This window comes from Fonsecaea multimorphosa (genome assembly GCF_000836435.1).
Source record: "Fonsecaea multimorphosa CBS 102226 unplaced genomic scaffold supercont1.22, whole genome shotgun sequence".
NCBI lineage: Eukaryota > Fungi > Ascomycota > Eurotiomycetes > Chaetothyriales > Herpotrichiellaceae > Fonsecaea > Fonsecaea multimorphosa.
In genome coordinates, this window is record NW_015971656.1 from 199490 (window position 1) to 214011 (window position 14522).

At 52.3% G+C, this 14522-nt stretch overlaps 3 protein-coding genes across 3 annotated transcripts; 2 read left to right on the top strand and 1 right to left on the bottom strand.

Annotated features, from left to right (window-relative positions):
- Positions 1-2717: 2717 nt before the first annotated feature.
- Positions 2718-3917, top strand: Z520_09070 (uncharacterized protein; the record flags this gene model as incomplete). Its single annotated transcript, XM_016779566.1, has 1 exon — positions 2718-3917. One exon carries the CDS (start codon positions 2718-2720, stop codon positions 3915-3917), a length of 1200 nt encoding a protein of 399 aa, XP_016629277.1.
- A 2539-nt stretch (positions 3918-6456) lies between these two features.
- Positions 6457-8571, bottom strand: Z520_09071 (translation initiation factor RLI1; the record flags this gene model as incomplete). The annotated part of the gene is made up of 6 exons (XM_016779567.1): positions 6457-7649; positions 7706-7867; positions 7923-8325; positions 8389-8400; positions 8472-8496; positions 8552-8571. 6 exons carry the CDS (start codon positions 8569-8571, stop codon positions 6457-6459), a joined length of 1815 nt encoding a protein of 604 aa, XP_016629278.1.
- Positions 8572-9761: 1190 nt separating this feature from the next.
- Positions 9762-14338, top strand: Z520_09072 (uncharacterized protein; the record flags this gene model as incomplete). The annotated part of the gene is made up of 2 exons (XM_016779568.1): positions 9762-14107; positions 14158-14338. 2 exons carry the CDS (start codon positions 9762-9764, stop codon positions 14336-14338), a joined length of 4527 nt encoding a protein of 1508 aa, XP_016629279.1.
- Positions 14339-14522: the final 184 nt, after the last annotated feature.

Below are 14522 nucleotides of genomic sequence, written 5' to 3' on the forward strand. Positions count from 1 at the left end.
CCTTGGGAGGGAATCTGTGCAGACTGAAGAGTCGAGGGGAAGTGAGAGGCTAACTATGTAGAAGGGGGAATGGAGAAGGGAGCGATACACGGGATGCAGCACAAACCTACTGTTTTCGACCCTTATATCTCGGCTGATTTAAGAAGAAGGGCGACCTGAACAGAGCGGGCAATATTGCTGGATGAGGTGGAAATGTCGCCCATGTACTGTGCAAAAGGGCCCCGGGATCTGTGACGACGATGATGCTGTATCTATGTCCAACTCATGTACTAGTGTACGATACTGCCTGAGGTGGTTATAAGGTAGCAAAGTGATAATGGTAATGATTCCGTACTCAGTATGCTCTGGTGCAACTTGAGCGGTCCGGAACTCAGCCTCCAACTCCTGCATTTCTGCAGTAAACATCATTGACAGAGTTTTCTGCGGCTAGGCATTGAGTTGTCAATTCGATGAGGTAAAGGGTACTGAAAATGAGGAGTCGGAAGAGGATTCATTGCGGAGAGAGAAGAGACCAGCCCGTTCTTCTAGTGAACCATTTAACGCAAGACAGCTGATGAAGGAAAACTTGCCATGTCGTCTGGCGAGCGCGAATCAAAGGACGGGATCGACGCGCGTGAATGCGTGGAGTGGTTGCGGTGGAAGCCTGGTGAGGCCCAGCCGGAGATGGCGCAACATGGGGCAGTGTGGACTCCCAACCAGAAAGACTTTCCTTAGAGCGAGTAACGCACACACGCCTGCATTTTTCTCAATTTCTTTTCGTGTTCAATGTGGAGATGTTCGGCAGAATACTTCATGAGCTGCAAGCTTGCCGTCAAGCCGGTGGTAGCGATGGGGAATACCGGGCGTCGACGGCGATGATGACACAACAACCAGCGTTGATATATCCATGCGGTTGTAACACGTGCCGGAGGGACAAGCGGGCAGGAGTCCAAGGATTGTAACAGGGCAGCAGTCTGGAGGTGGAGTATTTCCACTTGTGTAGCCTGTTCTTGACGGTTGATCGAGGATCAGCTGAGCGATCAGACGGTGTCTTACTTCATCATCAGCATCATCATCCTTGTGCGTGCCGCCTCCTCCTGTTCCCTGTCTGGGCATCATATTCCCGGGCTTGAGACCTGACGAAAAGCAGGGAAGAAACGATGGTGACGAGTAGGTAGGTGCGGTCGGCTTTCAAACGAGGCGGACGATGACGTGAAGGCTACTGGGTATCTCGGCGACGAGGCTGTTCTTTGCTTGTCTGGGCCGGCCTTCGGGACCATCATGACATTGGACGGTGAGAAGGAATGGCTCGTATCTGGCATCTCTCCCGTATCTCTGTCTTGTGGACTCTTCCGGGGATGTGGCCGCTGCTCCGTCTTTGCCCGCATATGAGAGACTTGTACCTCGTAGATTCTGGGTTATCTTGTCCTGATCCAAGATAACGAATCCACAGCTGGCCTTTGGGGTTGGTGGCAAATTCAACCCGAACTCGCCTGCTTTCAGAGATTTTCTAGTGTGGTCGCGGCGCCAGGAAGTAGAAGATACACTTTGAGTAGTGTCATGAGAGATGAACTCATTGAGAACGGGGACGGCGGAGGGGTTTGCGCAGTTGAGGGTGCGGGTGCTTGGTGACGAAGGTGAGTGATGGCCATGTGTTGGTGTCGACGGCCCCTTATTGGGTGCTGGACTTGGGAGTCTTGGACCCCACCTGCCCGGTAGCCCTGGCTTGCTCTGGGTCTCAGCCCAACTGCTCGTCTGCAGCCTGTCGGACGCTGATCGCTAGCCACGCGGCATCCCCCAGAGTTCCTGCCTACAGGCCTATCAAGTCGAGCAGGAGCGCCCCGGGAGCTATTCGTTTGGTGCCTGGGGGGTGCGTTGTACATGAACCCGTGATGGCTCATTACCACCATGACCACAACTTCCGACCAGCCGCTCCACCGATTTCCGGAGGGTGAACTAGTGACGGGTGGGGTGAGCTCAGCTGGCCAATTCCCCATTCCATTTGCAGGCACTGTCGTTGACGCCCTTGGACCTGCACTGGTGACAGCAGGGCTCCTTTGTTTCTCGAGGGCCATGCCTAGCCGCGTCTTAGGCACCCCCAAGACCTCCAAGTCCTCGCATCACATCCCTTTCCAGAGGTGTCCTCATCTCCCTCCGTCGCCCCCCCATCCTCGTCCACCCTCGCCTACCCTCGCAGTTCTATCTGCAACTCTTGCATACAACAAACCCAACATTCCCCCAAACTGTCCGCCAACCAAATCGGCACCTGCACAACCACTTGCACAACCAACTTCACCCACCCACCCCGCTTTGTTTATCAGAACGTCCATTCACTTCCATTGTCCTGTCTTTCTCTTTCTTTCCCTCTACATCTTCCTTATCCAAAGGGAAGATTTCGCTACAGAGACCACCGTCCAGGTCGTCTCTTCTCGCCTAGCCCACGCTCACACTCAGAAGCTCACACAACTCTGCATCGCTGACCCAACGAACCACCTTTGGCCTGATCCTCTGCGCAACCTTGCTCAACCAGTGCCCTCAACCAGCGCCTGAATCCGATAACTGCTATCGTCACTTGTATCTGTCGAATACTGTCGTGTGGTGAGTCATACCCCCATCGCTATATCGCCATCTGGCTCTTCCCCCTTATGACGCGTCGCGATATCTCCTTCTCGTACCAGCTGACTCATAAAGCGCATAGCATCCAACACACGATTCCTCATCGCAGCATACCAAGAACAATGGCTCCTCCATCTGTTTCGGCTCTGGGTATGGCCCTTAACGGCAAGTCCGCGTCTGTCGACATACCAAAGCCTCGCGATGCCCTCAAAGGCCGGGACAACTTCACTGCTGTAACGGCCAACTCCTCCAACAAAAAGCGCTCTGGCATGTTGCCGACTCCTCCAAACTCCATCTCTCCGAATCTCCCACCGCGTGGCCATGGGCGCCGAGACAGCAACCAGCATGGTCCCATGTCGCCCAAGAGCACGGCGCTGGATTCGGACATCGACTTGCAAGATGCGCCCGATAAGCCAAAGCCCACCGCGCTGAGCGCTGAAGCCCTTGACAGTCTAGGCGATCTGGACTCAGCTGGCGCCATCACTCCAAGCATGCTGGCAAAACACCACCTTCCCGACATCTTGTTGTCTCACGGTCCGCTCGCCATCAGGCACATCATGGGCTATCTGACAACCTCGGTGCCTGGCTTCTCACGCATCACTTCGGCCAAAGCGCGTCGCTTGGTCGTAGCGGCGCTTGAAGGCAAAGGAGGTGGGCTAGAAGGCGCCGGCCGCGACGGAGACGTGATATTTGAAAAGGTCGGCTGGGGGCGATGGGACGCTCGGATGAAGGGTCAGCCACCGCGCGAGCGTCAAGGCTCTACCATCACTCCCCCAGGCAGTTTACCATCTTCTTACTCCCAGCCAGGCCTTCAAGTGCCGACTCAGCGTTCCTGGCGTACGGGATCTGAAAATCTGGGGACCAGTTACACCGGCAATTCGGCGGTCTTCTCGCATTCCGAAATGGATTACGAGGATCAAGATATGCTGGAGCATGAAGCCGACAAGATGTCCTTGGACAACGATGAGGATGGCTACGTCTCTTCCATCGCTCCAGAACCTCTTGATGAGGACCTCGGCGAAGGGGAGATGACGGACGAAGAGGACTGGGGCAGTATTGGAGCCGCAGCACTTCGAGCGAGGTCCCTCCCCAACCAGGGGCGATCGGTATCTGGTCCAGGCAGACTGTATCAACCCATAGCGACCTACTCTTATCGGCCAAGGTACCGCTCCAAGACCCCAGGCGACATTGCCCACACCGCCCCGACCAACCCGATGCCCGTCAACCACTCGACGACTTTTGCATTTCCCAATGGCGCTGGCGTCAACGACTCTCAGGAACGAGCTGCAATCGAAGCTCTCCTGAGTCTGGGATCTATGTAACATTATGATGACGTTTTGGAGACACGACCGTTTCTTTCTGGTGGACGGTCGACGTGCAATCTGGCCGGCATTCAACATGGCAAGCCCTTCTGAGGATGCACGGCACTCAGATGGCACTCGTGCTTCTGGACGAAGGTCACAGACTTTTTGGGCGTTTTGGGAATCTTTAATCACGACACCACATTCCACTGATGAACGACTTTTGACGACCTTGAGCCGCTGAGCTAAGCTGGCTCGGTTTGGTGGATGACCTCTTCTCTCTGTTAATCTTTACCAACAGCTGTGGAAGCTGTTACACAACTTCACTTCTACCCTGATCGACAGCTCGATCTCGGCCCTGACGACGGACAACGCTGCTTGATCGATCCGCACGTTGCCGGCTCGTGGCACCCTACCTCTCACGATATTTCATTTGTAATGCATGTTTCGGCTACCGCTAGGCAGCAGGAGAACCCAGACCAAAGCTGGGAAGGTTGCAATTCTGACAACTACTAAGGACGAAAAGGAGATGATGAAGAGCACACAACTCGTCTCGCAGGGGCTCTACTCACCGGTCCTCTTTATTGATCGTACTGGGAATATGGTTCTGCAGCTCTGTCATATTAGGTTATTGCACGGAGTGATGAGTTGCGTCGCCCAGAGAATTATCCTCTCTCAACTGGTATCTTGGTGTCAACATACGGTAATGGCACAGATGATAGGTATTGAGGCGAATGGTATACCTACAAGAATAACTACATCAAAACACTTTCTTTTGTTCATGGTGGAGAAGATGAAAAGGCCGCCTCGTCATGAGAGATTGAGCTGATCACGCGATTGCCCACTCAGCTTTCAAGGACGGGCCGACAGAAGCGCTCGAAGCGAAACCAAGAAAGGAATGACGGAAGGGACGAACAAGAAGAACTACCTCGGACAGACAAGGAGGTGAACCTGAGATGGCACTGAGGATAGGTTGACTTTGGAAGAGGATGTTTCGTCTTGTCGATATACGTCTTTTGTCCTTGGGTTTGGCATTTCTTTTGGAGTATGATAGTCGGTCGACGCTGGTGTTTCGGCGACTCTATAGCGGCACTTTGGGTGAGGTGCGTAAGCGCGGCATAGTCTGCGCGACGGAGGGCCCTGAAGGAGGGAGAGATAGTGAAGATGGGAGTGGGTTCAACTATGTACCCCGAAGTAGACGAGAGAGGAGAAGAACAGAAAACTACACTGAGCCCAACCATCCAAGATTTGAAACGGTTGTGTCAAGGTTGACGATGGTGTCCCCATGCTCTAGTCGGGACCACTGCACAGTCAACGCCAATCCACCATCAGCCATGAACGATCGATCTTGGCCAAGTTGTCGCTTTTCTACAAAAGTCCATTTTCCATTCAGCCCCTCTGGCACCAAAATCTCTGCTTGAGTAGCACACCGACTAGGTAGGCAACTTTCAAGTCAAGCTGGTCAAGGAAGGAATTGCTCGCTACTCGGTACCTACAAACCTCGTATCTCGCTCTCTAAATTCAGAACAGTTGGCTGGATCGGCCCGGGCCGGCTAGCAGGCCAGTGTAACGGCTCGACGGGTCTCGGGATGCAGGATCATGTGGAATGGGATAAATGAACTGCCAGAATACCAATACCACCATTATCCTCGTAGGTGCAGGTGGTCTGCAATATAGAACAATTTAATCGAGTAACCGTAACTTAGGACCGACAACACAGAAATGCAAAAAGGGTCCAAGGCAGGGAGGGCTCTGAGATCAGACATTGTGATCTGGACAATGGTAGACCATTGTATCCATCTGAATAAGTGAATGAATGAATGACTATGGGGTCAATCCCTCCACCTACATAAAACCGGTGCTTCATTCTTTCATCTTTCACGCACAGCACCGGTTCTTTCCCTTCGCGTTTCAAACGAATGTGACCATGCAAATATCGTTTCTGTCCCGGTTTCCCAATGATAGCCAGATGGCTTCCTCCCTCTGTTTCGGCTGACAGGAGATGTCTCACCACCGTAACCCGACCGCTTCATCTTGACCCTTTCAGTCTTCCAATCTTTTATAGGAGCCAATACAACTCCTTCAGAACCGTTGGACTGGATACCAGGTTGACTCCGTATACGAGGCCGCGTATGCCGTATATCAATGGCTAGTCCTATCAGCAGTGGTCGACCTAGGCTGGACTTGGAGCTGTGCTTGTCATCATTGATGACGGACTCCGACCTGGAATTTGACCCAACAGCAGCTGAAGGGTCCTTCAAAGGAGCACACAGTCCAATAGGCCGAGTTGTACCGCCACAAGCACACGCCGTCGGTCTCGTCCTCATTGTCATGGTCCTCGGCCTCATCGTCGTCCGAGACGACGACTCCACCTCGGCGCTTTTTTGCACTTTTACCCGTGCTTTTCAGCCGTGAGGCCGTCCCGGCGTCAAAAGGTTCGTTGCATTCGTAATTCGTATCCTCGTGACGCTGGTGCTGGCGTTCATGCTCGTTGTGTTTGTCATGACGATCATTCCGTCGATGATCGCGGTCATTCTTGAAGATGCCCTTCGTAAATATTTCAACTCGTTTCCTCCAGGAAGAAGTAGTTCCCAGCCAGTTTCTGCTCTTGGTCCAGCTGGGACTGGTACTTGTTGATACGCGGACGGTACGAGTTAGGGTCCCGGCGGAAGGTGACATCCAAGTTCTTGAGGAACTTGTTACAGCCGGTCAGCAGCGATTCAGGGGTGTTGGCACGGGCGTCCACGGATGGTTTGCCGTCAAACACGATGACGCGATCGGCAAGGTAGGTGGCCATGATAAAGTCATGTTCGACGATGAAGGCTGTCTTCTTGCTGTGCATGATGAAGCGCTTGATCACGCGCGCGGCTATGATACGTTGCTCAGAATCCAGATATGCCGAAGGCTCGTCGATCAAGTAGATGTCTGCGGGAAGACCCAGCGCCAAGACAATGGCGACACGTTGCAACTCACCACCAGACAGGTTCTGCACTTCCTGATCGATGAAGTCGTCGATCTTGAGAGGCTTGTAGACATCGGTCTGGAACTGCGGGTTCAAGAAGGAGGCCTTGATACGCTTGAAAAAGAGCTGGCGGACAGTGCCCTGGAACTTGGGAGTGATCTTTTGCGGTTTCATCGAAATGTTCATGGCAGGGACCTTCTGGGTGCCATCGGGCTTCTCCACGCCGGCAAGCATCTTACAGAAGGTCGTCTTCCCAGTACCATTTTCGCCCATCATGACAATGATTTCGGAGTCGGTGAACTTTCCCTTTTCGATCTTTAAATGGAATGAGCCGAGGGTCTTCTCCATCGAGGGGTATTCAAAGGCACGAGCTTTGTCAACCATATAGTCTTCGCCAGCCTCGGCGATGCGGAAGGTCAGGCTTTCCTCACGGAAACGCAAGTTCTCAGTGGGAATGTTGCCGTCAAGGAAGATGTTGATGCCTTCCCGAACCGAGGCTGGAAGAGTAACCACTCCATACACAGCAGGCCTTCCGTAGAGGACACAAATGAAGTCGGAGAGATAGTCGAGGACTGACAGATCGTGTTCAACAACAATAACATAGTCATCGGGTCGGAGGAGTTCGCGAATGGTTCTGGCGGCGCTGAGACGTTGTTTGACGTCGAGGTATGACGAGGGTTCATCAAACATGTACACATCCGCCTTTTGGACGCAAACGAGGGCGATAGCAAACCGTTGCAACTCTCCACCAGAGAGAAGACCAATTTCTCGATCGGCGACAGCATTCAGCTCTGTAACAACAGTCAGTCTCTCTTCCTTTCGTTGGTAACGGAGACTTGTTACGCACCGAGCACATCCATGATGTGGTTCAGATTGCCCAATTCCGACTTGGCTTCAATAAGTGGCTTCACTGTCTTCACCGGACCCTTGATGGCGCGTGGAAGTTGGTCCACATATTGTGGCTTGACAATGGCCTTGAGGTTGTCTTCAAGCACTTTTGTGAAATAGTCTGGTGCCCCGGATTAGAAGTCCGCCTCTAAACAAGGGCTCGTGGTGCTGCTCACTCTGCAATTCAGATCCACGGAAGTATCTCAAAATCTCTTCCCAGTCTGGAGGGTTGTCATATCGCCCCAAGTTTGGTTTCAACTTGCCACTGAGAATCTTCAAGGCTGTACTCTTTCCGATACCGTTTGTCCCCACCAATCCCAGAACTTGTCCAGGCCGTGGCATGGGCAGTCTGTGCAACTTGAAGCTGTTTGCCGAATATCGGTGGGTGACTTGGGTTTCAAGATTTGTTGGCAGGTTGATGATGTGAATGGCACCAAACGGGCATTTCTTAGGGCAGATACCGCAACCGATGCAAAGCATTTCCGAGATGTATGCAATTTTGGACTCGGGGGTGACTTCGATACAGAGTTTGCCGGTTCGGACGACGGGGCATGATTTCTTGCATTCTTGACGGCATTTCTGGTGACGGGGTCAGCCCTTGGTGTCTGGAGGATTTGGTGGTTGTTGGTGGGTTTGGCTCACCTTTGGCTTGCACTGCGGGGCAGAAAATGAGCCATTAGCAACATACAAACAGAAAAGCGCAGACAAGCAGAGGCTCTTCCTACCTTGTCACTGTTGACAATGGCAATCCTGGGGACATTGAATCAGCCGGAGATCATCGAGTCGACGCAGAATGGGAGCATACCTGGTCAATTTGTCCGCCATCGTGTCTTGAATTGAAGGAATCGATTTCGGAGAACTGAAATAAACGAGGCTACGGGGAGAATAGAATTGTAAACGGAGGGGTTTTTGTGAATTGTGTGAATGAGTCACCGCCAACAATAACAATAGCCAAACAACCGGCCAGGTGGCTATTGTGGTTTGTAAAGAGTGCGGTGAGTGAATGAATTCATGGAACGAGGGCTGTGAATTGTGGACGGGCAGAAATGGTCCTCGATGAATGGGGCCCTGAGTGAATGACACACAATAGTGGCCTACCCAGAAATCAAAATTCCTGGGGGCGTGATTGGGCCGGGCGCCAATGTCCCGCCTAACCTGCCCAAAAATCCCCAAAGGCGGCAAGGCGGTTCAGGCGGCGAGCAGGTCCTCCCCTAAACCTTCTAGGTACTCGCCGGGCGCTCGCTTACTGGCTACGTCGGGAGCAGGTGCTTCAAAGTTCCCTGCCGCTTGCCCTGTCAAACTGCGCTTGCACTTCCTCTTACTTTTTACCCCAAAGCCTCGTCCCTCTCGTCTCGTGTGAGCCCATATTTCTCTCCATCCACACCCACACCACTCTTCCCAGACCACTTCTATATACAGCTTCTGTCATTACCTCAAGCGATCTTCAGGTGCCTGATGGGCTCTGTCTTTTCATGATGGAGTGTAAGTCATTCCCTTGTCGTGCTGATTTTGCTTGTTCGATCTTCCAGACTCGGGTCCCGTCACTCTGATCGGCGGCTGCTCGGCCTCGCCTTCACCTTCAGCGCTCCCCAGTCATATGCAATATATTTCGTTTGGAGAAATCCTAGCAATATGTTGGAAACGCTATACCCTGTTCTCCTGTATTCTCCAGGACCATCTTTGGCCGAGATTCGGCTGGGATAGCCGCGCAAGAGTCACCCGACTTTTGCACACCCTAAATCATCTCGTCGTCCTCCAACTTCATCGAATCCATCTTATATTGCCCATCGTTCATCTCACAAGCACTCTACCCTGTTTTCTTGAAGCTTTTTGGAATCGCGGAAGTCGAAATCACCTGGTCCCGCGGCTGTTTTACTGCCGGTCTCTTCCGTGTGGCCGACCTTGCTGACGCTCTGTTTCTTACAGCCTCCGGTGTCCTCGCCGAACCTCAACCTCCCTCAATATCTCAACCATCACCGACTTCTGAACCTCCTCCGTCACCGCCTGACACCGTCATGCAGAACGGCGCCAAATACTCGGACAGTGAGAGCGAGCTGTCGGAGCCCGCAGAGCCTGCTGCTGTCGAAGCCTCGCCGTCACATATCGACAACGAGGATGTCGACGAACGCATGCCTGATCATGATGAACCTAGCTCAGATGAGCCTGATGCTGAAGGTGATGCCGACTATGAGATGGATGGCCCCGTGCGGGTAAATGGTACACAAGCGGATGAGGATCATTCTTCCTCGGATGATTCCATTAGACCCGCTAAGAGGAAGACGCACCCAGTGGAAGAAGATGACTACATTCGGAGTAACCCCGAAATGTATGGTCTGAGACGAAGTGGCAGAGCTCGACACATTCAAAATATGGCAGAATCCTCCGATGAGCATGAGTCGGACTCGGACGTTGTTGCTCCTCCCCGGAAGCGGGCGCGTCACATTTCTCAACGCTCGTCAAAGCAGCCTACCCCTATAGTCGAGTCTCCCACCGATTCTGACGACGATTCCGACGCTTACGGCGGTCGACGCGCAAAGTTGTCTAAGAAGCAGCGCAGGAGGTTATTGCAGTCTGCCGAGAGCCTGACACCTCAACACGCTGAAATCCGCTTCTCCACTCGTCGAGCTGCCAAAGTTTCTACGTACAACGAAGACGATGATGATGACATGTTCGAAGAGGACGATCCCGAGACAATGACACCCAACTACTGGGTGAACGGTCAAGAGGACAACTCACCCGCCATTGACATTGTCTTGAACCACCGTCTCAAGGCTGATGTTACCACCCCGACGTATTCGAAGGATGAGTACGAGTATCTCATTAAATGGCAGCAGAAAGCCTATTACCATGCTACATGGGAGACGATCGAGTCACTTGCTGGCGTCCGGAGCGTCCGGCGATTGGAAAACTACATCAAGAAGACCTTGATTGAGGATATTCGCATTCAAACCGACTCCAACATCGCGCCGGAAGATAAAGAAAAGTGGATTCTGGATCGTGAGCAATACATCGATGCCCTCGATGACTACAAGAAGGTCGAAAGGGTCATTGGAGACCGTGATGGTGAGGAAGGCACTGAATACTACGTCAAGTGGAAAGGCCTCTTCTACGACCAAACCACCTGGGAGGCATCAAGCCTGGTCAGCCAGATTGCACAGAACGAGGTCGACAGATATATCAACCGCAGACGAGAAGAATTCAAGTCCAATCCGACTGAGAGCAATCCCTCGACTCGTTCATCGTTTCAACCAGTCCGGGAACAGCCATCTTACATCAAGGGAGGTACACTTAGAGATTTCCAGATGACCGGCCTGAACTTCCTGGCGTACAATTGGGTCAAAGGGAAGAATGTCGTCCTCGCCGACGAGATGGGTCTCGGCAAGACTGTCCAAACTGTTGCGTTCCTCAGTTGGCTCAGACACGATCGCGACCAACAGGGCCCTTTCCTTGTCACTGTTCCCCTGTCAACTATGCCGGCATGGGCAGAAACTTTCGATCTATGGGCGCCAGATGTCAACTACGTGGTCTACAACGGCAACCAGACGGCCCGGAATATCATCAAAGATTACGAGTTGCTACCAGATGGAAACTTTCGCCATCCACGCTTTCATGTTCTTCTCACAACTTACGAGTATGTATTGCAAGATGCGCCATTCTTGAGTCAGATTAAGTGGCAGTTTATGGCAGTCGATGAAGCCCACCGTCTTAAGAATCGTGATTCTCAGCTGTACGACCGATTGCGAGAATTCAAAGCTCCTGCTCGACTACTTATCACCGGCACTCCTGTACAGAACAATCTCGGAGAACTTTCTGCCTTGTTCGACTTCTTGAACCCTGGTGTTGTCAATATCGATGAGAACATGGACCTGACCAACGAGGAAGCAAGTGCTAAGATAGCTAAGCTCACCGAGGACATTAAGCCTTACATGCTTCGAAGAACCAAGCAGAAAGTTGAGAAGGACCTGCCGCCAAAGACCGAGAAGATCATTCGTGTTGAACTGTCCGACATCCAGCTTGAATATTATAAAAATATTCTGACCAAGAACTATGCCGCCCTCAACCAAGGTGCCAAAGGCCAGAAACAATCTCTACTAAATATTATGATGGAGTTGAAGAAGGCCAGTAATCATCCATTCATGTTTCCCACTGCTGAGGAACGCCTTGTCCCAGAAGGCGCTCGCCGTGAGGAAGTGTTGCGTGCTCTTGTTACAAGCAGCGGCAAGATGATGCTTCTTGACCAACTTCTCACCAAGCTCAAACGTGACGGTCACCGTGTCTTGATCTTCAGCCAAATGGTCAGGATGCTCGACATCCTTGGGGACTATATGGATTACCGTGGCCATGCCTATCAGCGTCTCGATGGCACTATCGCCGCTGCTCCTCGCCGCATCGCCATCGATCATTTTAATGCCCCGGACAGCACCGATTTCTGCTTCCTGCTCTCCACTCGAGCCGGTGGCCTTGGAATCAATCTCATGACCGCCGACACGGTCATCATCTTCGACTCCGATTGGAACCCGCAGGCAGATCTGCAAGCAATGGCTCGAGCTCACCGGATTGGCCAAGTCAGGCCAGTAAGCGTGTACCGCCTGGTTTCCAAGGAGACCATAGAAGAAGAAATTCTCGAGCGTGCTAGAAACAAATTGATGCTTGAATTCTTGACGATACAACGTGGTGTTACCGACAAGGAGACGCAGGCCAGACGGAATGCCTTTGTCGGGGAACCGGGCAGTTCTAGTGAGATATCAAGAATTCTCAAGAAACGTGGTCAGAAGATGTTTGAACAAACGGACAACCAGAAGAAGCTCGAGGAGTTGGATCTGGACGCTGTGCTCAATAACGCCGAAGACTACAAGGTTGAACAACCGGATGGCACCGACGCCGACGGCGGAGAAGAGTTTCTTCGCAGCTTCGACTTCGTCGATGTCAAGGTCGATGAACTCTCTTGGGACGACATCATCCCCAAGGAGCAGTTGGAGGAAATCAAGAAAGAGGAGCAGCGGAAGGCTGACGAAAAGTTTCTTGCGGAAGTCATTGAGCAGAACAAACCTCGAAGTCGGAATCACCAGGTGGAGGATCGTGAGGCTCGCAAAGCTCGACGCCAGGAACAACGCCACAAAGATATTGAATCGGAGAGTGAATCCGACGAAGGTCCGAAGGCGGATCCGGCACGTCCGTTGAGTGAGCGTGAATATCGATATCTCATCAAAGGCCATCTCCGCTATGGCTCCATCGAGGACCGTCAAGAAGAATTTCTGACGGAAGCTCGTCTTCGAGGTAGAGACCTTTCCGTTGTCAAGGCTGCAATGAAAGAAGTCTGGGACAAGTCGGAAGAGCTATTCAGAGAAGAGCAGAGACGAATGGCGGAGCTCGAACGGACATCAAACCGGCCAATCACCAAGAAGGACAAAAAAGCCGTCCTTTTCGAGTTACACGGAGTCAAACGAATCAACGCTGAGACTATTCTTGAACGGCCTGGAGAGATGCGTCTCCTCCGAGATGTCACGTCAAAGGATGTAGACTTTAGAACGTTCCGTATTCCAGAAGCGACCAAAGCCGCGGGATACTCCTGTCCATGGGGCGCGAGAGAAGATGGCATGCTGTGCGTGGGTATCGCCCGACATGGCTATGGTGCCTGGGAAAAGATCCGGGACGATCCCGACCTTGGCTTGAAAGACAAGTTTTTCCTGGAAGAGCATAGGGTTGACAAGAAAGCAGAACGCGAGAGGACGGAAGACAAAAACGCCAAATCTCCCGGTGCAGTCCACCTTGTTCGACGCGCCGACTATCTCATTTCCGTTCTAAAGAGCAAGTATGCAGATGACCCAATCGCCAGGCGAGCCGTTGAAAACCACCACCGCAACAACAAGAAGTACCACGCCGAGAAATCTGCCGGGTCTCCCGCTTCGATTGTACCTCGTAAAGGACATCGCGACTCCGAGAAACCTCGACACAGAGCAGTCAGTCAGACTCATCGCGAGGGCTCTGAAAGATATGGGACCCCGAAATCAGAGGGTCGCCATGGTCACGTCAAGCATGAGAGTGAGAGCAGAGAACATAAAGAGCGCCGACACCGTGATGAACATGCTCACAGCTCTCACCATCGGCACGGCAGTGATCACCGACGAGCTGAAAATCCGGCCAACGCCGCTCCGACCGAAGTCGATCCTCTCTTGGACATGTTGTTCAAGCCTGTCAGGGAAAGCTTGAGGAAGATCAAGGCTACAACAAAGAGCGCCATACCGGATGGACAAACCCGAGCAAACGAGTTGCGAGTCCTGCTCAAGCAGATAGGAAATTTTATAACCGACCAAGTTGCCGAACTCGACGACAATCAAGAATCTGTGGAGAAGCGCTTCTGGTAAGTCTTGTTCGTGGGCGTCCTGCAAGGATTTTGCTAATTCATCATAGGGACTATGCCGCTACATATTGGCCCAACAAGGGCATTAAAGGCAAAGAGCTTCAAAACATCCACGGCAAGATCGTTGCATCGGATAATAAGCTTGCAGGTGAAGGCTCGCCCAACGATGAATCCAGTAACGTCGACGGTCGGGCGACGAATGGAAGCTATCAGACTTCACCTCCGCGTTAGGATGCGGAGGTATCGTGAGCATGCCCAGATGGGCGGTGCGTTTACAGCTGTAAGATACGCAGATATGAGTATCAAGAAAATATTCCGCCTACTTGACAGGGTTTTGCATTTTGCATCTACAAAAGGAAACACATATGGGAAAAGGCATTTACTTCACTTCCAAAAGAAAATATTGCTAAACAAG